The 27,828-nt window shown below is 39.0% G+C and overlaps 2 protein-coding genes across 2 annotated transcripts in view; one reads left to right on the forward strand and one right to left on the reverse strand.

The window, feature by feature from the left end:
* LOC137169902 (prospero homeobox protein 1-like) overlaps nt 1-2,919 on the forward strand; it is a 13,680-nt gene extending 10,761 nt beyond the window's left edge. The window contains exon 6 of the mRNA XM_067573313.1: nt 2,752-2,919. Within this exon, the coding sequence (XP_067429414.1) occupies nt 2,752-2,919 (168 nt within the window). The remainder of the gene's footprint in view (nt 1-2,751) is intronic.
* Nucleotides 1,695-27,720, reverse strand: ylpm1 (YLP motif containing 1). Its single transcript, XM_067572102.1, has 21 exons — nt 26,817-27,720; nt 25,370-25,588; nt 22,628-22,816; nt 21,799-22,313; nt 18,942-21,533; nt 18,565-18,688; nt 18,226-18,370; nt 18,036-18,125; nt 17,750-17,930; nt 17,319-17,509; nt 16,920-17,074; nt 16,763-16,825; nt 16,508-16,627; nt 16,215-16,391; nt 16,051-16,134; nt 15,852-15,935; nt 15,499-15,573; nt 7,600-7,651; nt 6,757-6,878; nt 6,391-6,577; nt 1,695-5,752 (listed from the first exon to the last, which is right to left on the reverse strand). Exons 1-20 carry the CDS (start codon nt 27,387-27,389, stop codon nt 6,431-6,433), a joined length of 5,898 nt encoding a protein of 1,965 aa, XP_067428203.1. The 5' UTR covers nt 27,390-27,720; the 3' UTR covers nt 1,695-5,752; nt 6,391-6,430.
* Nucleotides 27,721-27,828: the final 108 nt, after the last annotated feature.

A 27,828-nucleotide genomic window follows, 5' to 3' on the forward strand; every position in this document is an offset into this window, starting at 1 on the left:
TTAAACAGGGTTTCTACTACTTTCAGCATCTGAGAAATAAACAGCAGAAGTTGAGGTGTTATCCTGTTTTATCGAGTGTATAATTTAAATTATTAACACAATTTGAATTTTGGATATAATATTCTGAATAAAAAAATTAAAAAGTAAGTGTTTTGTTGGTCATTTTCAAACTTTTTCATGAACTTTAAGAACATTTGGCAACTTATATTTTGTGCACAGTATATTAATTACGGCATATAAACAGTGAAGGATTTCTAACTGGCTGCAGCTTTGAGACAAATTTTTACATATGAGCCATGAAAATGGCAATGTTATGGTCCATGGGTATACTTTAAAAAATTTTTATTTATGAAAATTACAAACCATGTACAATTTAATCAGCAATGATAAAAATACAAAATATGACTTGAATATGATCCTAGTTCATTAAAATACAATCTCATTTTAAATAATCATATGGTAATTTTTGATATATTTTTAAAAAAAAAAATACTTGTGACAAACCCGTCACATTTAGTAGGGATTCACTTCAGTTCATTTTGGGGGGAAAAAAAAAACTTAACCAGGCAAAAATGAAAATTGCTTTGATTAGACTCGGCATGATTCAAGGATTCCAGAAACAAACAACCTAAAGTTCAAAAGCAACAGGCCAAAACATGAAGTTGGGAGTAACATCACCTCCATTTGGCTGCTTGGTATTTGTTTCCTGATTAGTGGACGAGACATTGAACCTGCAAGTCTGTTTCTGGACGAAGTCAGTAGAAAAGAGGCGCAAAGAGAAGGCAGGACTGACACAGAGAGGACAGGAGGGAGGTGAATGACTGAATGGAAAAAAGTAAAATTGGGTTATTGATTTCTTAAAGAGAGAGATTATGGAGTCCTGAGTTTTGTCTCATGAAGCACTATTGATGAAGTTAGCGGCTGCACTGAGTTAACCCTTAAACAACAGCCTTTTTTTTTTTTTTTTTTTTTTTTTTTTTACCTCAGTCCATGTTCCAGGTTTTACTCAGCAGACTCACTGTAAGTATTAAATACCACATTAATAGTCTTGCACTATATACGTTTTGTGACAGGATATACTGCAGTGCAGTGCCATCACTGTTTGGTCTCAGGTCAAAAACACATAAAACTGACTACCAGCAGTAATATTGGGTGTGGTCATATGAGAGCAAGCAAGTCAAACACGTTATATGAAATGAAAATGTAGTCTGTCCTTTTTGTCTCGAACCGGTTTCTGTCAGCTGTAACAGTTTGTCATGTCATCTGAGAACAGGAACTGACATCCATGACATTTTTTCATGTATGACACACATACGTAGCATTTTACCAGTGATTTAATATCCAGAACAGAAAAAGTTCATCCTCTGAGGAGCATGAATGTGCTTCCAGGTTTCGTGGATATCTACTTATTATATTTTGATATTTGAGTAAAAGGGATCAGATTGTGGCAAAGGACAAAATGGCAGAGGTCTGTAAAAACTGTAAAATTATCCTCTGAAGACCATGAACATCTGCACCAAGTTCCATGGCAATATGGGGCTGCAACAAACGATTATTTTCGTAGCTGATTAAACTGTTTAACTGATTAAACACTTATTTTCTCGATTAATCAATGACTTGAGCAGCCCATAATAAGTCAGAAAATAGTGAAAAATGAACATAATTTGTGTTAAGTCTTAGGCGATGTCTACAAATTGCTTGTTTTGTGTATTCAATAGTCCAACATCTAAAGATATTCAATTCACAATCAAACAAGCAGCTAATCCTCGGAAATTTAAAGCTGGAACTGGGGACTATTTGGAATTTTTACTTGAAAATTGTAATAATTAAAAGATCTAAGCAGTTGCATTTTATTTTTCTGTCAATCAACTGATTGTTTTGGATTTACTTGGTTGAAAAACTTTTAATGGACAGATAGACTGATGTACATTGTCTTCTTTAGGCCACTCTGCCAGTGTAAAAATTATGACCACAGCAAACTTTATTTAAAAAATACAGGTAAGGGGACTCGGGATGGTTTTCTGGGAAAATGGACACCATGTTTAGTTAACATCACTGTAACTTTCATACAATCATTGAGGTGTAAAACACATAATTACAAAACACGGACTATGTCGTTCACATCATGTTATTCATGATGCGAACATGTTTAAGGGATACTTTAAGGATCTGCAAATGAACAAATCATAAAATCAAATGAACAATGAGCCACGTTTGGCCTCACCAGAAGATTTTTTTTTTTTTTTTTTTTACTTAAAGATCCTGTTTATCGTTACCAAACCAGTGTTTCCAGTTGAACATCACTATTCTGCGAAAGCCAACAAGCTGGCAAGTGGAGGATTAAATCTGAACCACACTAAAGCAACGTCTCCTTTAAAGAGCACTTTGAGGCTTTTTTTACTTGTCAATGCTGTATCAGTCCAACAATATTACAGCAGTATGAAACAAATGTGTGAATGACTGGTACGATACATGAAATCACAGTAAAAAAAAAAAAAAAAAAAGAGAGACAAGTAATGACAGTAAGGTATAAGCACTGTTATATACTGTAGTAAATGCAATTTATTACAATTTGTTGAGTATTGTTCTCACTTAAAAATAATCTGTTACGTTTCAACTCCTTACTTACCTTGATTCCCCAGGACCAGTTCTGAATATCAAGAACATGTTATATACATCCCCCTTTTGTCAAAGACACAGATGGAATATGAACAGTATCTTTTTTTATTATTACCTCCTGTGGATTCACAGGTGCCTGACCGATTCCTTGAAGTTGCCGAGATTACACTGAGAGAGTTTTACATAGCCATCTCAATGGGCAAAGATCGTGATCCATCCTGGAAGAAAGCGATCTACAAGGTCATCTGTAAACTGGACAGTGACGTTCCAGCTGAATTCAAGAGTCATCACTCTGGATAAGAACCAACCAGAAGACATCATGTGCCACAGGAGTCAATGTCACAATGTGGACTTACTCATGCCTTGATGTATGCTGTATGCTGTAAATTAGATCTTTACCATCCATACATGTGGCAAACTGACAGCCTGTATTGATCACAAGCATCATCATAATAAACAATATGTATTTTGCTATATCAGCCATTTTATATAGCAATAATACATATTTTGTATAATTAACTGTTATGTCTGTCTTCTAGACACACAAAAAACACATTTTCTGAGTCTTGAGGAGCACATTGTTCTTTAATAAATACAAAATACAGTCCACACCACATTAGAAAACATTTTTAATATATTCAAAGGTGTATTATTTTAATTCTGTATGCACGTATGATATAACAAAATATATACATGGTTTCTAAAATGACTGAATCAGTAAATTATGCACCATCTCACCCACCCCTTACAAACTCTGTTGATAAAATAGTATTGTAGTGTTTCTTTGTTTCTTCCATACTCACCATGAAGATCCAGCCATTACCTTGATAGGACTCACTCCCCAGGAACAAATTAAACATGGTCTTCATCAGTAGTGCCATGTGTTCGGTCATGACTGATGATCCTCGTTTTGTCTTCAGATGTCTCAGTAACATGATAAACAAGATGCAAATTTCTGATGTGCGAAAAATTCAGAATCCTTTGGTTCTCAAGTTAGTAAATGCTTTTTTTTTTCTTTTAAAAAGTGACCTGATCATCTTTAAATTTCACTTAATATTCATGATGATGAATTAAACTCAGTAAGTTTGACAGACTGAATTTTGTTTATGTGAATACTACAAATATAGATTTGCTTTTTTTTTTTTTAATTGAGCTGTTTGCTTAGATAGGAAAATGGAATGACATGTCACAAACTCAAATAACTACTTCAGACTGTGATGTTTACTTTTTGCCATCAGCACCAAGAACAACACTTAAAAAAACACCAATTTTGGGGTATTTAAGAAGTTTTTTCTTAATACACAAGTTTGTCACCATACATTTACAAAACGATGTACCAAGAAGTCATAAAAGATATTTTTAAAAGGACATGTAACTCATCTTTTTGACTTGCAGATTGTCCACAAGTAAATGCAGCCAGTTGTTCTTAGTTTGCTTAAAATTGGCGAGTCAGATTTTTTTTTTCCAATATACATGTAAACAAAAACAAAGGCATTTGCATTGTACTTGTTTAATTGCACTAATGTTATGTTATAGTTGCTTGTGGGTTATGATCCGGTGCAGTAGTGATGTGCTAACACTTGTTTCAATGTAAAAATGTGCTACAACAAAGATGAGACTCTTGAGTGGAATCCAAATAAGAAACTTTGTCGTAAATTATTTTTGAAAACAGGTACGAATGTGCTTCACTAAACTAATTGGGGACAACTGCTGAGCAACGCTGTCAACAAAGATTTTGACTTGATCTACACCCTCTGTAAAAAAAAAATGGATGACGCCATTGTCTTGGTCCCCATTTCCATTCTCCATAAATGTTCAAGTAACTTTATAATTGGTCATTGATAGAGCTTGTCATCCAGTTCTTTAAAAATGAAGTGGGTGTCCTTGAAGAAACCACAATCCCAATGTGATTTAACAAATCATTTGCATTCTCCATTGCTTTGCCTTCTGTGTATCAAGCTACTGTGATAAAACACATGTAACTTTCAGAAGTATTGCACAACATTCAAGTGGATCCCTTCCTCTCAACACTATTGGTGAATTATGTACCTTTCCAGATTATTTGGGGGCTGTAGCAACTTTAGCTTCACAAAAGCACTGTGAGATTAGTGCTATGTTTTATATGTGCAGCATCATTTTTGTATTACCATAAGTATAGGCTACAAAGACAGGGGCTCTTCTCTGTCCTATACTTGAGCTGTTACATTAGACCACATCTTTTGAACCAAACTCACATTTAAGGCGACAGTTGAGCCAAACAAAATGCTGCAACAAACACATGCTTGCCATGAAAATTAAACAAAAATCAAATGTTTGAGCTATTAGGTCCACCAAATGGGCATATTTTTCATAACTGGAAGTACCTTGCAGTACTCATTGCTTACTTTAAATTTAAACTTAAACTTAAAAAACGACACCACCAGTAAGGAAAAGCTGAAATATACAGTGGTGTAAAACTTTTGAGGTATGCAAGAAATCAGCATCTAAAAACTCCTCTAGGAAACTGACGTGTATTATCTAAGAGGACATTTTACATGTACTGGAAAGCACTTTACATCACTAATATTTCTAATATTACCATTTTCTCTCTAATTCTCTCTAAGTAAACAATATGCGGTGATTAACCTTTTTACAGTCAGAACATCTTATTGACTCTTAGGAATGAAAAATATTGTACAGTCATCCAGATCAAAGGGGCTAAAACACATTAAGTCACATGATGCAACAAAATTAAAGTTAACAGTTGACTGTTCGTTAAGCCCAAATGACAACTCCAGTGAGACTCTCCAAATTGGTATTTTTGTGAAACTTTTATTGTTGGTTTTTCAAGTATGCATGGACCGATAAACAGTGCTACAAGTATACAGTACATAAAGCATGAAGAGTATAAAACAGCAAAACACATGACTGAATACAGAATACATGACCAGAAGAAGTACAGAATTGTAACCTACAAATTTACTGGTGAATAGCCAGTAGTGAGTGTCCGTTTAAAACTAATAATAATAATAATAAAAAATATTGTATGCTTATTAATGAAGCAACTAAGAATTTGATAACTAATGGTGATATCAGCTCGATGAGTCTCATCTTTAACCGCAAGAAGGCTTCAGTATTTTCACATTCTGGACACCTGCGGGGAAGAAATTTGACAGGTATTAATACAATAAATTAATCCTTTATATGTAATAAAATATGATAATTGGAGAACTTCATCTAAACAAATTTAAGTACTGTAAATTCATGTACATTCACACAGTCTGTTAGTTCTATTAAGTATTTTTCAATTGTAATTGTATTGTTATTGAAGTGTTTAATCAATAAAAGTGTGCCCCCAGTCAAATTTAGTGAGGTTACTTTTGAATAATTCATATTATTTTATTCACCATTTACTGCACTTAAGCTTGGAAATGTAAGAAGCCTTTTGGGGGAAATGTCTTGCTGAACAACAGTGAGATACGACTTGATTAACCAAATATTTTGCAAAATATTTTTTGTCATAGATCTGAAATAACTCAAATTTTCTTGCATTTAAGAAACTATTGACCCACAGAGAACTGTATATATTATTGCCATTTTGATAACAGCAGAACATTTAAAAAGATGAAATCAAATATATTTTAAGTCATTGAAATGTATCATTACAAAAACATTCAGAAACCAATGATCACTTTTATTTCACATTATATGTTTACTCTTCTACCTTTTGGTAGCCATCAGTTATATCTACAGCTGTCCTAACAACATTATATAGAAGAGTAATACACATACCTTTCAATGAAGGAAAAAAGAAGGGGTTAAGATTATCTTCTTAGAAATATTTTGTACGATTGAGAGCTTTCTGTGCCAGTTGCCCGCTCTCATCCGTTATTCTCTCCCAGTCTGTTTGACCCACCACAAAGCCGATAGCGCGTTTTCTATCTGCATCCTTCTGCTCTTCAAGATCAGCCCATCGAACCTTAACAAAAAGGAGAACATCAGGATTTTCTGTTATGAGCAGGAAATGGATGAATATTGTTTTAGTTATATTAAATCACATTACTTGTGGTAAATGTTGTCTTGCAGTACTTAAATAAAAATCGAATCCATTTTAAGACGACCAAAGCAACAGCTTTGTAGTACAGCACGTCAGTTTACCCTTTTCTTTCCTGGTTCGGACATGCGTGTAGCATAGTCATCTGGCAGCTGAAGGTAGTCCTCCAGGCCTGCCATGTCTTCACGTTTCCTCTTCCCACTGCTCCCCAGACCATCCAGCCTGTCTGTATAAATTAAACATCGCTGTTCAGGTCTCCTTTGCATCCCCAGAAAAACTTTAACCTCATCGTCCTAACATTCATTTATTAAGCCAACTAGTTAATCAGCATTATTAGTTTTAGCAATGTTCTGCTTCACATTCAACAACATTTGGCAATGGTCAAAGTATAAACACAATCTTCCGCCTTTGACCATCGATCAGTTCTGTTAGAGAAGTTTGGACTCGGTGCCTTTCTCATAACACTACAAGGAGGGTCGTGTTTCTAATTCACATTCTCCCTTCATTTGTCTGGCTTTGGATATGTAGAAATTATTACTGATATTGGCTTGAAAAATAATACGGCAAAGGAGGTGCACCAGCCTTATATGCAGAGTTTTTTGTTCTCTCAGTACATTCATCCACATATTAAGACATGTTTTATTAAGTTAAATGGAAATGTTTAAAGCACTGATATCACCTGACAAAAGTAGGCTTCATTTAATCAGGTTAAATCTGAAGCATCTTTACATCTACGATCACAACATGAATAGTTTAAGTTGCTGTTTGGTGTGTGCACAGAGACAGAGAGTAAAGAATGGCAAGAGGAATCACCATGTGATTCACTGACTGACCATTTCTCCTCATGGACGTGTTCATCACACACATAATTCACATACATACACAATTAGATAAAATAGATTGGGTAATGAGTCATAAAATAAATACAATCAAATGTGAATACCTACCAAGCTTTGCCTCAGACGTGTCCATCTCCCATTTGCTTTTTGGAATGTAGCCCTATATTATATAAAGAAACACTGCAATAGTTAAACATCTGGGGGGTTCAGGGATAAGGGGAGGAAAGAGAAAGGGAAAAGGGGGTTGGCTGAAAAGAGGAGAGACTGGTTTATCAGCGGTTAATAGACAAACAACAAGATGAAACTGCACGGGAGATTATCTAACAAATAAATATAATGTAACACAGACATGCAAACATTTTGATGTAGTGTTGCAAGCTGAGAGAAACTAATGTGTTCACACTAAGCCTTTGTTCTCAGCTACATGCAAAATAAAAGTAAGAATGGACAACGGCTACGTTCTGCTTTGGAGAACACAGATTCTGAGTGGCCTTCCTGAAAATAATCTGTCAAGCAGACATCTGTCTGCTCTCATTTCAGAGGATTAAAAAACAATGTTGTAGTTTGCGCGTGTGAATTAATGATCATGTGATCAACACAGTTAACTTTTATTTCCCTCAAATCTTCCCAATTACAATCATAGTGATAAACTGATACCTAACAATACAAAAAATGAAGGAACTTGTATCTTATCCTGATTCTGCAGTTCTGTTTCCCTTAAAAATATTGGTGCAAACTGATCTGCTTTTTGATTGTCAAACATCACTGTTTTACTAAAAAATCCCCAGCTGTCATTTTTTGTCAAGAAGCAGTTTGGCTGGCTAGATAACAGCAAACTGTTGACACTCCACTATCAGCGCTAACCAGTTCCTACGTAAAGACAAACCTATGTATGCTTTTGAGACATTTTACCCTTGGGACTGCCTGAATGGAGCGAAGTTGGAAAATTAGAGAGAACAGACAAATACTTTTGGTTTGATTAACATTAAGTGTCATTTTTGAGGGGAGGAAAATATATTTAAAATGTTTAAGGACAGTTTGTTAATCTTATTATCTTGGAAACCTTGGCGCTCATACAGTATGATTGGCATGGTACATCATTTAAAGAGATGGCACCTTTTTACTCTGGTAAAGCTGATGTTCATTTAAAGCAATTGGTAAATTGTTTTATGCAAGATAACCTTAAATATGAAAAGAAACTTTGGCCAAACCTTTAACACCAAGAGATGAAGTTAAATGAGTACGGCTGATACACTATTACAACTTTTACACAATTATTGTCCATCTTCTTCAAAATGTTAAGATTTAATACATGATTTTTAGTTCCCATAACCAACTGACGCAAAGTCAGTTCATTTATTTTTGCTCAAGTTTTGTATTAACATTGTTTGTAATGTCTTCTCCTCTTTACTCCTTTGTTAAGTGTTTCCATTGAAAACATGCGTCTTTCCAACCACAAAGGATCATAGTAATTTCTCAGTAGGTTGAGCATCCTGTTCTGAACACCTTTCCAATTATAACAATGTTGATTTACCAATACCTCTCTAAAAATGAGCACTGGTATTTAAAAATCAGTTTACAGAAGGTGTTAATGATCCTAAACTGTTAAATTTGAGCTTGAGGTCTTGTTGCTTTGACAACAGCTCTGGATAAGTTTTTAACTAGCTGAAAAATCCAGGCTTATGTCAAACAGACAACAATCAAATCAAGCGACCTTTTTTATGTGCAAAGAATATCGCTACATGCTACATTTGTACTTGTGCATTTATTTATTGACTTTTTTTTCCTAAATCTATTTTTGGGTTTGGTTTTCTTTAACTTTTAGGATGAAATCCATTTCAGTCAAAATGTTTTACCTCTTAATTTTTGTGCAAAAACCCACACAGATGTTTTCCATTATTCTTCCTAATTAGACCTCTGCTCAGGTTGAAGATGGGCGGACCACGCTGGGACATACGTCAATCATAAAGATGTCGATCAAAGTCTGTAAAAGCCCACACAGTCCAGAGTCCAGACAGGAAGTCTAATTGGGCATAATGAGTGAAAACACCTGTGTGGGTGGTTTTTGGGGTGTGTAGGGGCTTTGAATCAGTCGCTATTTTTATTTGGCATTTTTAAAAGGTGCATACTGGAATGTTTTTTATAACAATGTTCAAAGTCTGTAAAACTATACAGAATATACCAGGTGTGCTCTGTTGGTTGAGAGCATGTGTACACAGAGCGAAAAACAAAAACAAATAAGGATGACAAAGATACACTGCTGGAAATTCAATTTCCTGCAGCAACTGCTCAGGTTTAATCAAAGGCATTCAGGCATTCTGATTTCAGAGTTTAAAATACAAACCAAAGGTTGATGACTAAAGCAGTTTGTAAGCATGTAGTCTGTCTTGGCAAAGTAATGCAGTGAGGTGAATATGACGAACGCATGGGCGCATTTTGCTGGACAACACATGCAATTAAATGTGGAGGAAGTAAGGAGGTAACCTGTTGCTTTACCGGACAACAGACTCGAAGGTCTGTTCTGATTGTTCATAAATACATTAAGATAAGATATACTTCATTGTTCCTGAGGGGAAATTTGACTTGGGCAATAGTGCTAAATACAGCTGCAATCAACCTAAATACAATATGTAACCAATGAAGTACAGTGGTCCATCAAAGACACATCATACATCAAAGATTAAACACATAGAGGACACACTGTCTCTCTGCAGACTTTCAATGAAAGTATGCTGATTTTTATGGGGTAAATACATTCACGCAGGATATTCAGCTTGTGCTGCCATGTGGTGGATGCTGAATGTTCTGTCCACAATGTGTGCAGTAAAGCACTTTACGATATATGTTATTGTGCAACACAACATCACAGTTAGGAGCGGACACAAGGTTAACAGACTGAACCTTACCACAACTAACTGTGATGTCGGCTGCAGTAACATCTACTCCCAAAACATCCTGTTTTAGGAATGGTATGATGGTGCAGTAAGACTACTACTTTCATCAAGAGGAAATATAAAAATTGTGTTTTTCAATATGTTTAACATCTAATTATATAAATATGTTAATTAATAAAGTGTTTATTGGCTATATCCACCATAACACATATCATTAAGTAACATATTTATTCCAATAGTAACATATTTTTCGGGTAACACACCAGTCATATAAATAATGTCAATTAGCTCCAAGCCAGCATGTAGTGGCCCGAACAAAGTTTCCTCCCCTATAAGGAAGATTAATGAAGCATTCAGGCTCAAGGGTACAGGTACACCCTTTAGACAAAGTTTTTCTTGTCTGCTGCCCCTCAATATAGATGTTCTGTAGACAAAAATGAAGCTGTCAATCATGAACTTTATGTTCTTGTTGTAACTGTTACGAGACAATTTTATATGATTCTATTTATGATCATCTAAAGCAAATCATCCCTCTTTCCAGGGGAGGAACATTTATTTTGTATTTATACTTTTAATATAATTGTGGAAATGTGTTGAAGTAATTTTGCTGCAGTGTCTTTGAATCCCTCTAAAAGACTTCTGAGGGACACAGGACCCTGACATTTGCAAGGATATTTTCAATTTGACAAGACATCTAAATCTGTATAATTTAGAGGTTTTCTTTTTCTTGTTTTGATGAAGCTCGCTGAAAGTGTGTCTATTCATTCTATTCTTCATTCCCATCATCAAAATATGATTGAAGCTATGATATGACGTCTTGATGTAAGACCATACTGTACAAAGGAATTTATTCACATCTCTCAATCCCGCATCCTCCTTTTGTTGTAAATATTTCTAGATGCTATACTCAACAATTTGTCTGAAATATCATGAAAGATTTACAACAAAAGGAGATTTTTTTTTAGAAAAATTTTACATAATCTTAAGCAGCCAGTTATTCTATGGCAAGTGAAATAATTAATTTATGTTGATATGATTGTTTAAATTGTTTGTTTGTTCATCAAATAATCCATTTGGGAGCTGGTCTGTAAATACACATTCCAAATACAGGTTAACACAGTTTTCAGTAATGGAAGAAAACATGATCTGACCACGTTTCACATTTTAAAATTGGTTTGGCTTTAAGGAGGCCATTTTTGACCCACTCCTGGCAGTGATGAGCACAGCTGGCAACGACAAATTAACACTTTGCCTTTCACTTGTTTTCACAGTTTAGAGTTTAGAACTTCATCTTAACCCTTGACAATGGACCATAAGACCTTTCATAGTATCGGGATATAACTGCAATGGCTTCAGCAATAAAACTTAGACTTCAGAGTCTCATTTTAGTGTCATTCAGGCACAGAGGCACAATGCAGTAGGTTTAGACCTACAGTTCAGACAGATTTACATTTAAGGTTTGCGTGGACGTGACCTCAGCTTTAAACCTGCTGCTAAAATCAAACTGAAACGTTGTGATGGGAGACGACATGTATATGCTGTGTGGAACTGCAGGTCTTACCTCACTACATTTTTTAATTTTAAGGAGGAAGAAATTGAACTTTATTTGTGGAGCTGTGGATACAAACTATTAGTTGAAGCAGAGTATTTTATGTGTCTTCAAACATGTTCAGAAGGGATCTTTCGGTAAATAAAATAAAGATTAAAAATTATAACTTAAATAATAAATATAATAAAACACTGAAAATCTACCTACATGAAACTTTTTCAAGATGCTCAACAATAAATTATTCTGAAACACTAAACATACAGTCATCAAACATGAATAGTATATTTTTGTAAGAAAATGTATCAATAACATATAATATGTTTGATTGTTCACTCTAACACTTAAGACATTAAGAACCTTTATAAAAATGCTGAATTGTTAAAAAGGTATCATGGAAATTTTTGTAGAGAAACATATTTTTTCCTCTTTTGTCCAGAGACAGATTAAACGCATGTGTATTCTTACCTCAAGTTTTTTAATGAAGATCCTTTGTAAATTAATGCAGCAGCTTAACTGTTTGTAGATGAGTCACTGCCCATTAATGTGGGCTGACTGGGAGGGCTGGGAAGTTTTTATGATGTCATGTGGGGAAACTGTTCTACTATTTATGTTTTTAATTTACACTTAATTTGGAAGACATGAAACTAGGGTATCAAGAGTAATTTTCATTTTATTAATTAGCCTGCCTAAATAATCTCTGAGTCTTCTGCATAAAAAAGCTAGCAAGAAAATAAAATGTAAGGAACTGGTTGCTCCTGGCATGTTCAAAACATTTGTAAGGACACACAAACACAAAACTAGTATTCACTTAGTAAAAGGTCTTTCGGTAAAGCAGATTTTTTTGTAGGTGTTTGATTATTAGGCAACTACGCACGACCGGTGGCCTTTTGATTTTGCTCCAATTTATTACCCGATTTATAAACCGATAATGCAGAAGAAGAGGGATGTGTGGTGTAAATGTCAGGAAATGTTCTGTGGATTTGCTGTAGTTTGTGGTTGTGCCACTAGGTGGAGCCTCTTACGGTTTAATAATGTTGGGTTACAGGTGTGTTTGGTGACCACTGGTAAGGGCCACACTAAAACAAAGACACTTCCCTGTCCTCCAAGGAAGAAAAAAGTCACAGTGTGCCTCGATCTGCTCACTGTGTCGTGTTGATGAACCCTGCAACCCTGAAATTTTCTGGACATTATCCAGATGAGCTGTATGTGTGAACACAAATGTCTGAATCACTTGGATCGGACATTAAACGGACTTTACCCTGCCAGCTCCCTAGCACAAAGTCCGTGTAATGTCTGATTGAGCCCATGAATACAGCAGGTCATTTTTTTGTAGAATACACAGCGAGCAAGTGGGCATGTTGATGACATTTCTATCATGTGGCCAGCACTGGATAAACGCAGCAGGCCAGCTAAGCTACATTATTTTGACTGGACCTGAACGTTCTGCTGTGAAGCTAGCACTAATAGGAGAGAGGACTTCCTGCATTTTATTTCTGGTGAAAAGCTTAAAAATGCCAAATTACAGCTGCAGCGCACTTTTTGCGTCATGTCCTGCCTCCTGCACGCTCTACCCAGGTGCCACCCCTCACCTAAACCAGATGGAGTATTTCCAGTGGGTGAGAACACATCTGACACGGAAAATCTCGGAAAATTGTGTGCTACATGTGTGAAAGGGCAACTCCGGACAATGTCTGGTGTTGATTCTCTGGACATTATCCGGAATTCATATGTGAAAATGACTTGAGGCTCATGCTATTGCTAAACTGGAATCTTGAACAGAAGCAGCTGTTTGGTTAATGCAGGCTGAGAGCTGAGTGTCAGACAGCAGAAAGCCACACTATGATGCTAACATCCAGGACATGCAGGACTGTAATTACACGTTTCCAACTAAATCAACACAAAAGTGATGAACTGTATATGCGACACTCGCCTTCTCTGAGTATAAATGCATTTTAGCAGAGGCAGTAAAGGGACAGATAAAGTTGGAACGAAAGTATTTGTATGTCTGTTGCATCTGAGCAGCTGTTTCCAGCAGCTGGACTAACGTTAGCTACAGTAAACGGACACATCACTTGATCATGTAGATCAGGTACGCAGATCATTTTATATAAAACCAGGGGTAACCTGTTTTATATTTATACAATAATGTTACAAGTTAGTTACTATTGAAAGCTGCAGCCATTTTGATTAAATGTTAATTGTTAGATACGTCCAACGCATCTAGTCTGATCTAATTATGTCCTCTAATGAAGCTGGAAGTTGTGCAACTGTTTGCTATGTTTAATACTTTGGATTTTGTCAATTGTTGAACAGACGGAAACAGACCACAGTGGGAGCTCCGTAATTTTTAATTATCATTCAAGTGAAATGGTTTTTACTTTATCTGTTCTTTGAACTAATTACTAATGTTACCAACTCTGATTTTGTGTTGAAATAGGTCATGTCAATGGTAAACATGGTTTTATAATGGAAAAATGATTAACCAATAATAACACTATTGATTAAGGAAATTACTTAAAAATTGTATAAAATTTTAAACCTTTCTATAGTTTGTTCAAATTTCACCAGTAAAGTTGTAAAACATCTTTAGAGCTGGATATTTAATTCAATTAAATGCTTCAAAAACGTGTCAAAATCTGAATCTGAAACACTCAAGTGTCCCCTTGTAAAGATTTCATATTAAAAGGCGATATTTACTTCATCTCATCGCAGACAAGCAAATGTCACACATTCATTTATTTTGAAATATTGTAAGTATTATGAAACTGATTATGTAATGGAAATCAATGGAAAATAAATTATGCATGAGAACTTTTCATACAAGAAATTTTAAAATGAATTAAATAGAAATGAATGAATTTTGTTTTTGTTTCTCAAAATACTGGTTCTTGATTAAATTATCCTACATTTTATTTTGTATTAATTTATTTTATGTCTTTCTTTGAATAAAAATCTGTCTTACAATAAATGAAAACCCAAACTTGATCAAACAGGACTGGTCTTAAGTCAAAAAGTGGCAACACTTTTCCTGATGGTGGCATACTTGCAACCATCTGAATTTTATCTATTTTCTTAAACTCTATATGAAGATGATTTGTTTAAAAAAAAAAAAAAAATTACAACAAAATCTGAGTAAGTGTTCAACAGGAATTCCTCTTCTTCAGTATAAAGGCTGTTGGTGCTGTAATTTTATTTTAGGATAACTTCACTTAAGTATTTTGATTAGTTTCTAATCTGGTTCTCTATAGTTTTGCTCTCGTCTTCCTTGTAAATTTGATAATTAACACATAAGCATATTATACAGCTACATAAAATATAAAAAATAAATCATCATAAAATTAGTAAAAGCCTAAAAATGGACTGGAATTAATTCATGACTTTCAATTACTTTTTACCTATTTCGTCAATCTCATCTGTTTAAACTTCACTTTACTAATCAAGCAAAACAATAATATAGTTAAAAGACTAAAAACTAATATTAGATTAGTGGAGATGGGAATACAAATAAGTGGATAATGATTCTGACAACTATATGACAATAAATTTAAGCTTTTCATGTCCTACCAGATCACCCTCTTCTTCCTCTTCTCTCTTGGGTTCCTTGGGCTCATCATCGGGATTGAAGTCTTCCATTTCAACCTAATAACATAAGCATGTTAGTTTACGTCAATTAATGATAGGGTCGCCCTACAGCCTAGGCATTTCGATACCAACCATGAACCCCAGCATCCCTGGTTTGAGACCAACCGCGATCCTTTAATGCATATCAACCCCCCTCCCCTTCTCTCCCTTAATTTCCTGTCATCTCTCTATAGTCATCTCTAATGAAGGTATAAAAATGCCCAAACAATATTAAAAAAACAAACAAAAAAGACAGGAGGACTATAATATTTTGAATCAAGTCTTGACGTACTCACCTCCTCTATAGCAGCATCCTGTAGCAGGGACCGGACATCTAAGCGCACCATATGACGTGGGGAGGGCTCCCAGTTGTTGGACATCTGTGTACAGAATGCACCATCAAGAGGTGTACATGACATTTATGAACTTCGGTCGATATTATTATTATTATCCTTCCGACAAATGCATGTGAGATAGCAAACTCATCTTACAGACCTTCAGTATATCCTTAAGGGTGCGCCCGTGGACATTTCTCTTTGCACAAGTCTGAGTGTCCGCAGTGATTTCAGCGAGATACACCTTGAAACAAGAAAAGACAAACTCTTTAGCACCAGGCAGACTGGAACAACATTTGTTTGTCTCATGAACAAACAACTCACCTCAAAGCCTTTCGTTTTGGCTGCGCTCCAGAACTGATCAAAATGTTTAACCCTGTCATTAATGGTGTCTAAAATGATGAAGGGGAAAAAGCCGTCATCCAGAGTTTTCTTAAATGTTTTAAGCATGCTACTCCTGTACGTATCCTCCATCTCTGGCTCGTACTCATACTCAAGTACCTACAAGAGATATGGGTTTTTTTGTTAGACAAATGCCTGTTAATGCTGTTCACTGATGTTTTGTTTTCAACTGTACATTTAAGCCACACTTTGCTATTGTTGTATTTCAGACTAACCTTGGTTTTAACCCTCTTCCCTGTGTCTGGATCTTTCTCAACTTTCTCAACCTCTGTCATGAAATAGTCATCCAAAACAAGAACTCTTGGTGGGGCACCGCCACAGTCCACTTCTTTATCCTTAATATTGTAAACAAGATTGAAAAGCAACATTATCATATTACTATTTGCTTTGTTACAAAAGGCAATTAAGACATATAAAACAGACTCTTTCATTGGGACTACACTATGATTTGCTGGTATGACATCACTTACCCGTATTAGCTTTGCAACATGGCTCTTTCCGCTCCCTGGAAGCCCTCTCATTATGATGACAATCTGTTATAACATATTACTCAAATTAGAGCTCAATATTATACCACTTACAATGTGATATTGTTTCACCAAGAAAAACTGCAGTGACAATTAGTACCCTCTCAGGCCGAGTTAATCTCCCCGGTGGTTTGAGGATATCGTCAATGTTCTTAATTTCTGGCTTCCTCTCGACTCGTGGGGGTGGCTGAGGTGGAGGTGGAAGAGGTGGTGCAGCAGGTGGCCCTCGGTCCTCTGGATAACTTCTTCTGTCCACTGTATGATATTATTTGTAATTGAAGTATTTCTCTAAATAGCATTATTTTTTCCTTTATAGATTTACTTCTACTAGTTATACATTGTTTTATCCCATATCATCCATCATGCAACAAAGCTCATTTTAGTATCTGAGAAATAAACTAGTGATTTAAGTGTGAGGACTTTCAGGAAAATTCTACCAATTTCTAGTAGATGTGGTATGTGAATAAACATCTGATAACTGATATAAGACTGAACATACTGTAAGGTGAAGAGCTATGGCCGTAACGCTCAGGCCCACCACGGTCGAGTCCAGTGCGCTCGTATGGAAGTCTATCATAAGCAGGCCTCCCATAATGATCATCTCGGTCACGACTGCCACTTCGTTCCTTCTCTCGGAGATCCCGCTCTCTTTCCCTGTATCCTGAGCGTAGAGGAGGTGCCAGTGGGGATCTACAAAGAGGAAGAGGATAATTTAGTTTCATTTCAACAGAATTTCTTGTTTCAAATTGGCACACACTGATGACTAATCACAATGTATGACACAATGTGATATAGTACCTTTCTTCAACCATGGAATGTGTGCTTTAATCAAAAACAGACACATAGAAAACAATATTACATATGTACAGAAGCAGAGAACTTCCCAATAGTTTGGAAAAAAGGGTGTCATAACCACCAAGGACATGTTACCTGTCATCTCTGTCTCTTGGGGGATAGCGTTCCCTCTCAAATCTCTCTCTTTCATATTCAGGTGGAGGCTTTTCTCTGTATAAGTCCCTGTCTCTGCTGTACTCTCGTCGGTCCATGTAAGGGTCTGATCGTCTTTCATAATATGAATCTCTGCTATAAGGATCTCTGAGACCAAGAGGTTCTAGGATGAGAATTGAATAATTCATCAATAAACATTGGTTAGAAAATTGCAAAAGCAAGCTCTGTTTGAGTAGAGAAATATAAGCTTTACAGTGTTGAAACTCACCTTTTTCATAGCCCCTGTCTGATGGTAGCGGGTCAGGCCTCAACACAATTCTCTCACCATAAGAGATCCGCTCAACAGTGGCACCAGGCTCTACAAATGAGTGTTACTGTTACCAATAATGTCTAGAAACTTGTGATGAAACATTTCATCTGTTAAAATGATCAAATGTGTTCCTCTTTGCTGCTCATACCATGTCCATGCCCATAATCCACAGTCTTGGGAATCACTGAAGGAGTGGGCACCGCAGGAAGAGATGGTTGGTAATCTGTGGTAGCAGGTTTGGTATCCCAAGGCAGTGTTTCAGCTGGGGTGGTCTGTGCAGCTGCAGTCATGCCCTAAGAATCAGATTTGATGTCAAAGCAAAAACAGAATATGAGTAAGTATGTGTAAATGTATGGAAAATAACTCCTTACATGCCACCAAACCAACATGCTTTCAACCAACTTAGATAAGCAATGATTTTGCCATTCTTATAACAATGCAGTCTTTCTAATGAGGATAAAATTGTGACATATTAGTAATTATTTACCTTCAGAACATTTCTGACTTCTGGTGGTATCTCCAAACCAAGAAGACCAGCAGGAAGCTCGGTTAAGGTATCAGCTGGTGCAGGCTGAGGATCAGTACCAGGGGTCTTCCCCTCCTGCATTTCTCTGTAGGCACAAAAGACTGCAAGTTAAATTCCCTTAAATTAAGTAGACTATAAGGAAAAGTAGTTAGCATTCTAGAAAAAATGGAAGAGTTGCAACAAAAACAAAGCATAGAAAGAAAGAAACAAGAAAGAAACAAAGACTAGGTGGATATGACAGAACCTAGGCAGCTGAAAACAACACACTCACAACACTACAACTAAGTCAGTATGTAGTTTGGGCGATGCATTAATCAGTGATCAAAATCTAGAATTACCTTATCAGTTTGAGCTCTTGAGCAGCTTTCAAGATGATTTCATGCTGACGTTGGGAGAGAGCAAGCACATTGGCTCCAGTTGCTTCTTGTGTTGCTGGTTCAACTGAGCTTTCTGGCAAGTTTGTAACAGGTGCAGCATGGGGTGGAGGTATATCCAAAGGGGGCTCTTCCCTGAGGCCCTCATAGCGTGGTCTGCGGTCCTGATAGTCTGGAGGATACCCTCTTTCTGGTGGTGGAGAAAGTCTTGAAGGCCTATCCCATTCTGTAGGGGGGGGTGGTGGTGGGTATGGTGATTCTTCCTGTCGGTACGGCGGCTCATCCTTGTACTCACGGATTCTAAGTTCTCCTCTTCCTCTTTCATGCTCATCATATGGATAAGGATGACCTCTTTCTCTTTCATCTAGCCAACGACCATCTCTGTAGGGCTCTGGTGGTGGCATACGGGGGGGATAGTCCCTTTCAGGAAGAGCATGCTCTCTATCTCGTTCAGACTCGTAGTACTTGGCCTCATGCCGATAGTCATCAGGAGGATAGTCCCGCGGTGGCCGCCAGCGATACCCATCTTCCCCATGATCATAATCCTCAATGTAACGCTCATTATATTCCTCTTCAAATCCCTCATGTGTTGGACCTGCCCGCCACATGCCTCTAGCCATTCCTCGACCCATAGGTGCCCTCCTCATTCCTCCCCTATCTATTACCTCATGTGGAGGCCTAGGAGGGCCTCTGCCATGGGGTGGCTGCCACCCTAATTCTCTCTCCATTCCTTCATCATACAATGGCTCCCCCATAGGATCCATCAATTCGTGAGGTGGTGGTGGTCGCCTGCCTCTTCCTACATCAGGATGCATTGGATGGTTATGAGGGTCATGTCCATGGTACATGGGGTGCCCTTCTGGATCTCTTTCAGTATCGTCAGTGTCCACTGCATGGCCTAATGGCTCATGATCCATCGGTCCATACGCTGGGTGAGGGGGGCGCCCTCGTCCTGGGTGCATGAAACCAGGATGTCCACGTGGTGGACGACCCCGGCCAGGCATAAACGGGGGTCTCATGCCTCTCATTGGAGGTCTTCTTTCTCCCCAGTAAGGGTCTCCATCCTCTGAGTACTCCACTGGCTCAGGTTCTTCCCAATGCCTGTCCATTGGTTCTCCTCTTCCAATAGGCGGTCCCCCCCTTCCCATGGGTGGTCCTCCTCTTCCCATAGGGGGACCACCTCTACCCATAGGTGGACCTCCTCTGCCCAAAGGCGGCCCCCCTCTACTCATAGGTGGACCTCCTCTGTTCAAAGGTGGTCCCCCTCTACCCATAGGTGGACCTCCTCTTCCCAAAGGCAGTCCCCCTCTACTCATTGGTGGACCTCCTCGTCCCCTAGGAGGCCCTCCTCTCATCATTGGGTGCCCTCCTCTGCCCATAGGGAGTCCTCCTACTGGCTCTTCATAGTACTCTTCCTCTGTTGGGAAATGGTGATCCTCCGGCATCCACATTTCTTCAGGGGGCACTTCAGAATCATCACCACCAAACTCCTCGTATGAAGTATCTTGCCAGTGATATTCTTCCTGCTCTTCTGGCATCCTCAAGTCCTCTTCAGGTGGCATGTAGTCATAAGACATTTCACCCATGTCCTCCCCAAATGGTACAGTGTTTGGTTTCCTAAAGTCTCCACGCCCCCTCTGCCCACGTCCTCGTCCATGCACTTGGACAGGTACCGGAGGCTGGCCTCTTCCCCTACCAGGAGGTGGCCTTGGAAGCTCTGGTCTTGACTGCATTTGTCCAGAGCCTTGTGGCTCCTTTTGGATTCCAGGGGGCTTTGGAATCACTGGGGGTTTGTTGGTATTTGTCAATTGCCCATCTGGTTTAATAGAATTTTGTGCCGCAGTATTTTTTGATGCCACAAGAGAAGGCGCAGTAAAGGACGGCTTATTGTTGGGTTTAGCGCTATTGTCAGAAGCATCATTACAACCCGATTCCTCGGGCTCTGTGTTTGTTTGCAATGTTTGCGGAATGGGGTCACTTTGAACAAAAAAGCCATCAGCTCCCAGCACGTTGTCATCTGTCATGTCTTCGGCATTGGCCTTATCTGATTCAGATCCAGTTTTTTCTTTTTCAGACTGTGGCTGCCCGGCTGGTTTTCCTGGAGCCTTGGAATCCATATTGGCAGGTTGTTTAGTGGCTGGTTCTGCCTTAGGTTGGGGACCTTGCTGTTGTTTTTGCGGGGGCACAGGTGGGCGTTCAAAACGAGGCGGAGGGCCAGGATGCCTTGGAGGCTGTTCAAACCTAGGCTGCTGCCCAAATCGAGGTTGGTTTCCTCTTAGAGGTTGATCAAATTGTGGTGGGTCAAATCTAGGGGGACCATCAAAGCGCTGCCTTGGTTGGTCAAATCTGGGGGGACCATCAAAGCGCTGCCTTGGTTGGTCAAATTTGGGGGGACCATCAAAGCGGTGTCTTGGTTGGTCAAATCGAGGGGGACCATCAAAGCGCTGCGGTGGTTGGTCAAATCTGGGAGGACCATCAAAGCGCTGTTGTGGCTGGTCAAATCGTGGTGGCCCATCAAAACCTTGTTGTGGCTGGTCAAATCTGGGGTTGTTTCCTCTGGGACCAGTAAGACAAGAGAAATTGTAGAAACACATTATTAAGATATGCTTTCTTTTTGAGACATCCAACAGTAGCCCAAGCAATACTCTACATATTCACTATACACATGGGATATTGTAATTCATTTCAATAGCCCACATGAATGCAAATAATTCAACAGTTTTTATCAAACATTTGTCAAAGCCATTCTCAAATGAAATTATTTTTTAGTTAAAAAATATTTAAATGCTAATCACAGTAGCTTGTAACAATCCCTACTGACCTTGGACCTCTGACATTGTTGAAACTTGGTGGCTGAACAGGAGGGGGACCTGGGGGTCTAACTCCTATACCTGCAGGGCCACCTCCTCTCACTGGGGGTCCAGCAGGTGATTCTGAATGAGGCCCAAAGCCAGTGGGCGGTGGACCTTGGGGTCTGGGACCAACAGCAGCAGGGGAATGCTGCATACCTGGGTTTACTGGCTGCTGCTGCATTTGCACATCTTGTCCAGGGTACTGGCCATACTGTCCCATCATCCCACTATTATACTGGGTTGAAGCATACGGCACCATGGTAGTAAGAGTGGCCAGCCGTTCTTGAAGGTGGGCATTAGTGGCATTCATCTGCTCCTGCCACTGCTTCCATTGGTGCTCATATTCCTGCAGTTGGTCTTTGTGGGGATATGTCCGGAACTGCTCAAACCATAGCATGAAGGAGCGCTCCCAGTCTTGGAATAAAGGAGTGAACTGTTGCTGCTGCATTTCGTAGTGCCTCAGCTGCATTTCAGCAGACATTGTCTGCAACAAAGGGCATAAGGAGAAGATGCCATAAAGTTTTGGATTAAGTTTTATAGGTGCAGAACAAAGAAACTGAGACATTACATATAAAAATTAAAACTTATAGGCCTCAAAATGCTGCTGGGTTGCATATCCTTCAAACTCTTATACAGTCCTTTTGGGTCTACGAAAAATATTATGATTTCCATTCACTTCCTGTACAAGTCATGTCAAGACAATGGAAAATAACCAGCTATACAGGAGCTGCAAATATAGTTTCTTTGCTGCTGTAGTTTTCTTTGACAGCTGCTGTGCAATTGATTATTTTTACCTACCTGTAGGTTTGCAGGTTGTTGAATCAGCTGCTGGTACTTTTCCAAGATCTGCTGAAGCTTTTCGTGCTGTTGCATGAGAGCCTGGTATTGTATGCTTGCTCTCTGCTGCTGCACCTGCTGCCACTGTGCTGCTGCAGCTTGTAACTGCTGGAGGCGGGCTGCCTCCTCTGGGTCTTGTGGGATCTCAGGCTTTAAAACACAAACAAGGCAATAATGAAGCAAAGCAACTCACAAAGAATATTTCTGACATGATGTAGGGTGGTTTATGATGGAATGGCTGACAAAATTATTGAAATGGTGGGAAGGCACTATTGATACCTTGTTACACAAACAATCAACGTGTAACTTTGATCTAACAGGCCTGGGTAACAAACCTCATACTTTTTGAGTACTGCTCACATTGTTTCTGGAGAACAAAGTAATGCAAACTGTCAAGTCCAGAAAGTTGGCATGAAATGATCATATATTGTCTTAAAACAATGAACAATAAAAAATTTAATATCGACGCCGAAACTCAGGTATCATATTGATACTGATGTAGAAGACATTTCAAGCGATTCCCAGTCCTATAGACACATAAGACCTACCTAAAGGAAGTAGAGGACCTGACCCGCTGTTGTCAGGAACAATCTACTCCTGAATATCAGCAAGACTAAGGAGCTGATAGTGGACTTTGGGAAGAAGCAGGGAAGGAACTACAGCCCCTTTATATCAATGGGTCCTCGATAGAAAGGGTGGACAGCTTCAAGTTCCTTGGTGTCCACATCACCAAGGGCCTGACCGGGGTGCTGCTAACTGACTCAGTGGTGAGAAAGGCAAGGCAGAGACTGTTTCACCTCAGACACTTGGGGAAATTCTGGGTATCCCCTCAAATACTAAGGAATTTCTACTCTTGCACCATCAAGAGTGTCCTGACGGGGAACATCACTGCCTAGTATGGAAACAGCACTGTACAGGACTCCAATGCCCTGCAAAGAGAGGTTTGTTTGGCTGAAAATACAATAGGCGGTGCTTTACCCTGCCCAAAGGATATTTACACCAGGCGCTGCAAGAATAAGGCTAGGAGAATCATTGAAGATCCCAACCACCCGGATAATGGCCTTTTCTCCCAGCTGCAGTTGGGAAGAAAGTACCAGATACACCATGCCAGCACTGAGAGACTCAGGAAGAGCTTCTACCCTCAGGCTACTAGGATCCTAAATGAGGTCACTGCCTAAGACTGCCTCCCCTCCAGTCATACACATATATTTATTACTATTCCTATTCTATTTAAACTCTTTTAATGCACAAATTGAAGGAACTGGTGTGATTACATTTCACTGTAATTTTACCTTATATTATTACATGTGACAAATAAACTTGATAGGAGGAGGGGAAAAATACATGAATATCTATAAACATGACGATGATGATGGGAGAGCGGGTGGTGGGACTTACTCTGTTTGTCAATGTAGGTGAACAGACCTGCCAACACTCCTGTTTTTCCCAGGTTTCTCATATATTTTCACCCTCTCTCCTGCTGTGCTCCTGTTTTGTTGTTTCTCCTGGTAAACTCCCCTATTTTGCCTGGCCCTCAACCTTTATTATGAATAATCTTCATACACATGGATTCATAAGTTTTGTATGTTTGACATTACCCAAGTTGCCAGATCATCAATGAAACACAATCTACACACACAATCCACACACGACATACAGTTTCAACCCCTGTAATACCACAACCTGATTCAATAGGTGTGTGCACAGCTGCTCTCTGCACAGGCAGTATTTCCTCCTGTCCTCTGTCCTCCTCCCTCTTCCTGCTTATGTGAGAGGAGGGGCTGGTTCGTCTCAGCCAGCAGCTAAGTTTACAAGAATTTGCCAAATTTTAAGATACGTGGCAAACTCAGATAAACAGTTAGGCTATATATAGACAGCTTTCATGTTATTAGCTCAACTCGCTCGCTGTGGTTGTGTAAAACATACCCACAGTGGATGGGACACTGCGGGCAAAGTAGTTGAAAATATTGCTTTTCTACATGTTTATGCTTGTTGAACAGGTGGTTTGATTAAGATTTGATGAAGTACTTATTGACTTTTTACTTGTGACAGTTTTGTTGCACTTAGGGTTAGGGTTAGAGTGTAGTTGTCATCAATGCGAGTAAAATGTTATCTTTCTCCACCCGTGCCTAAAAACCTCTTGTGATTTGAAACCTAAATATTGGCAGGTATGGATGATTTTCCTAAATTTTCACTCTGTAAATTCATGCAAAAAATACAAACAAGATTTAGATTGAGTGATAATCAAATATCTCTGGGATACTCTGGTACATGGCACTGGGTGCAAATACAACAGGATTCTTCTTGGTGTCATAATTTAATTTTATAATTTACCCAATGTGGGAATAATATACAACAACTAAACAACAGGTTAACTTGAGTGTAGAGGTTTAACACATATCTGTGATAAAATATTCTAAACGCAAGGTCCACTTACTGGCTAGACCAGTTAACTGGTAAAATGTACATCTAACTCACAACTACAATGTGCAACTAATATCACAACATTTTTAACCAGTTGTTGTTGACAATGCATTGAAACAGTGAACATGGCTGTTAAATCAAAACAATTCTGACAAAATTTCAAACTCTCATGACAGTAATCAAAGCCCAACACAGAATATTTCTGTCCCAAACTTGCCATTCAGCCCTTTAGTACACAAATCCTAAAATCCACACGTCTAAAATTTTAGGCATGCTTACCTCTGTGGGTGGTGGAGGTGGTGCTGGTGGCTCCTCTTTTGGAGGGGGTGGAGGTGGTGTGCTTTTCGGTGGTTCCGATGGGGGAAGAGGGGGAACAGTTTGGCCCATGGGTGGTGGTGGCATAGGACCATCACCATCTTTTTGACTCTGTTTGGCTTTCTCTTGCTTTAACTTCTGCAGATTCTGAAGATGTTGTTTGTACCAAAGTTGCTGTTGCTCCTGGGTGAAACAATTATAAGGACATTGGTCAGAGAAAGCACACGAGGAACCTTGTTCTATTAACTTCCTACAGAACGCTCACATTCTTAGTTCAGTAACCTGCAGAGCTAAGATATATTTATAAAAAACAAGCAGTTTGACGAATGGCCTGTACATACTCTGACAAAGGTAACATGCCATAACTTGGTTACACAAACAAATCTCTGTTTTTATTTTCATGCTGCAAATGTTTATGGAATCTTGCTTCCCCTTTGTTACCCACCCATTCCTTGTTCAATATTACGGGATAAGACTGTGAGTTGGCTTGAAAATTTTAATTTATATGGTCTCATTTAATGTACAGCAAACACAAGACATAAGCGTCATTATAAATGCACATCTCTTTAAAACTGTTGCCCAATGAAGATTGAAACACTGAACAATAAATTAGTAAAAGACAACTCAGTCATAAAGTGATCTTCAACCTGCACATACATATCTTTTACAAAACCACACATATAAAAAAAACAGTAAACCATAATCAGGGCCTTGTTGTTAGGCCCTGATTATGGTTTACTGTTTTGTGGTTACTCGTTACAGCAGCACATACCACACATAGCTTTAAGCAAGTCAGCAATAAAATTTGTAGCACAATTCAGATATGTTTGACAGCTGAATAGCTCTGCACATTTTATCAAAAGCTTGTATACAGAGATTATGGACAGTCTTCATCATCAGCAGAAAACAAAATATTTAAGTTCAAATGTAGCTTTCAGTCACAGTACACTGTGGTAGTGTACTATGACTGAACTGTGGTGGTACATATCATGTGTTTAAAAGAGAAAATTGGGGACGTTTTTTACAAGTGGCTTAGAATGAGCATCATGGGTTCAATAACAAATCAAGTTTTCATGAGCTGATACCAATCCATTAAAAAAGGGCCTTTATCTGCCCCGGTCCAGTCAATGTGGATAGGTGAGGGGCATCCCTGCATCCCACTGCCAGTGATTCAATGATCAATGATTAGATGTTGGCCTATAAAATTGACTAGTTGACAAGCAGCAGGAGCCTACAAAAACATTATCTCTGTTATTTGGATTGCATTATCATGTTATTTTTGTACTTATATGAATTCTATAGAAAACTGAAATATATTAGTTGTACTAGCTGAAATATTACAGGGTCTTGCAATCAAAGTGGTGTTATTTTGCACCAAAACAGCTCAAACCAAACAGACACAAGACATTACCTGCAATGGTAAGGCTTTGTCGTCTTCTGCCGTGGATGCATCCTTCTTATTCGGCTCTTTGGAGACAGCGTTGTTCTCCGGCGCCTTGGATGATTGGGGATCCGGGGGAGGAGGGACAGGTTGTGGCTCCTTGGGGTGCGGTTGTGGTGGCGGCGGAGGAGGTTGCGAATGATCTTGAGGAGCCGGGGGACCCCTCGCCGGCTGAGAAGCAGGGTCGTCAGGTGGTTTGTAATAGGACTGAGGTCCAACACTGCCGTCTAAATGTCCTGATCCCTCTGATTGCCACGCTGACCCTGGATACCCACTTGAGTGTCCACCACCGTAACCACTAGCAACGTTGCCGTGATGTAACACGGACTGCAGCTGTTTCTGGTGGAGCATCTGTAGCTGCTGCATCTGCTGGAGGTGCTGCTCCTGCAGGCTGGAAATCAGGGAGCCGCCGGATGAGGCCTCGAAGCCGCCGTACCCCGCCGCCGGTTGGCCGGCGTGGCTGCCAGGCAGCTGCTTACGGGGCCCAGGCCCTCCATAGTTCTGTGACTGGGGTGCACCATAATTTCCCCAAGAAGGATACATTGTCAAAAAGTGAGGCGGGGTACACGGCCTTGATGCTCACGTTTAGCCGGGCCCTCAATGGCTAATAAAGCTAACCGCTAACGTCGACCTACCTATCATAAAGGAACTAGCTACATTTTCATTTCCCGACTAGGCTGGACTGTATTAAATAAAGATGAATGTCACCTCTATAGTAAGTTAACAGCTATCCGCTAGAGACAGAAATGTGCACGTTTAGTCTTATAAAAGTATGTTAGAAAAACACTGTTGAATGGCAGCTGGCGTGCTGGCTGCTTTAGCTGGTACAGTAAAACTGATAACGGAGTTACGTCACGCGTCAGCAGGTGACCGCTTCCGGTAAAAATAAAGCTTAGCGATCGTGTTATTTTTTTCTCACCCGCATTCTGCGAAGACCCGCCCCTACTCGGTCTCTGATTGGCTATGATCATGATATTCTTAG

The sequence above is a fragment of the Thunnus thynnus genome, chromosome 18 (assembly GCF_963924715.1).
Source record: "Thunnus thynnus chromosome 18, fThuThy2.1, whole genome shotgun sequence".
NCBI lineage: Eukaryota > Metazoa > Chordata > Actinopteri > Scombriformes > Scombridae > Thunnus > Thunnus thynnus.

Excerpts from the sequence above, each read along its gene's own strand:
- ylpm1 (XM_067572102.1), bottom strand. The coding sequence starts at position 27,389 with ATGTATCCTTCTTGGGGAAATTATGGTGCACCCCAGTCACAGAACTAT. Across the intron at positions 18,689-18,941 it reads CAAGAGCTCAAACTGATAAG|AGAAATGCAGGAGGGGAAGA; the intron begins GTAATTCTAGAT and ends TTGTGCCTACAG. Across the intron at positions 6,578-6,756 it reads CCGAACCAGGAAAGAAAAGG|GTTCGATGGGCTGATCTTGA; the intron begins GTAAACTGACGT and ends CTTTTTGTTAAG.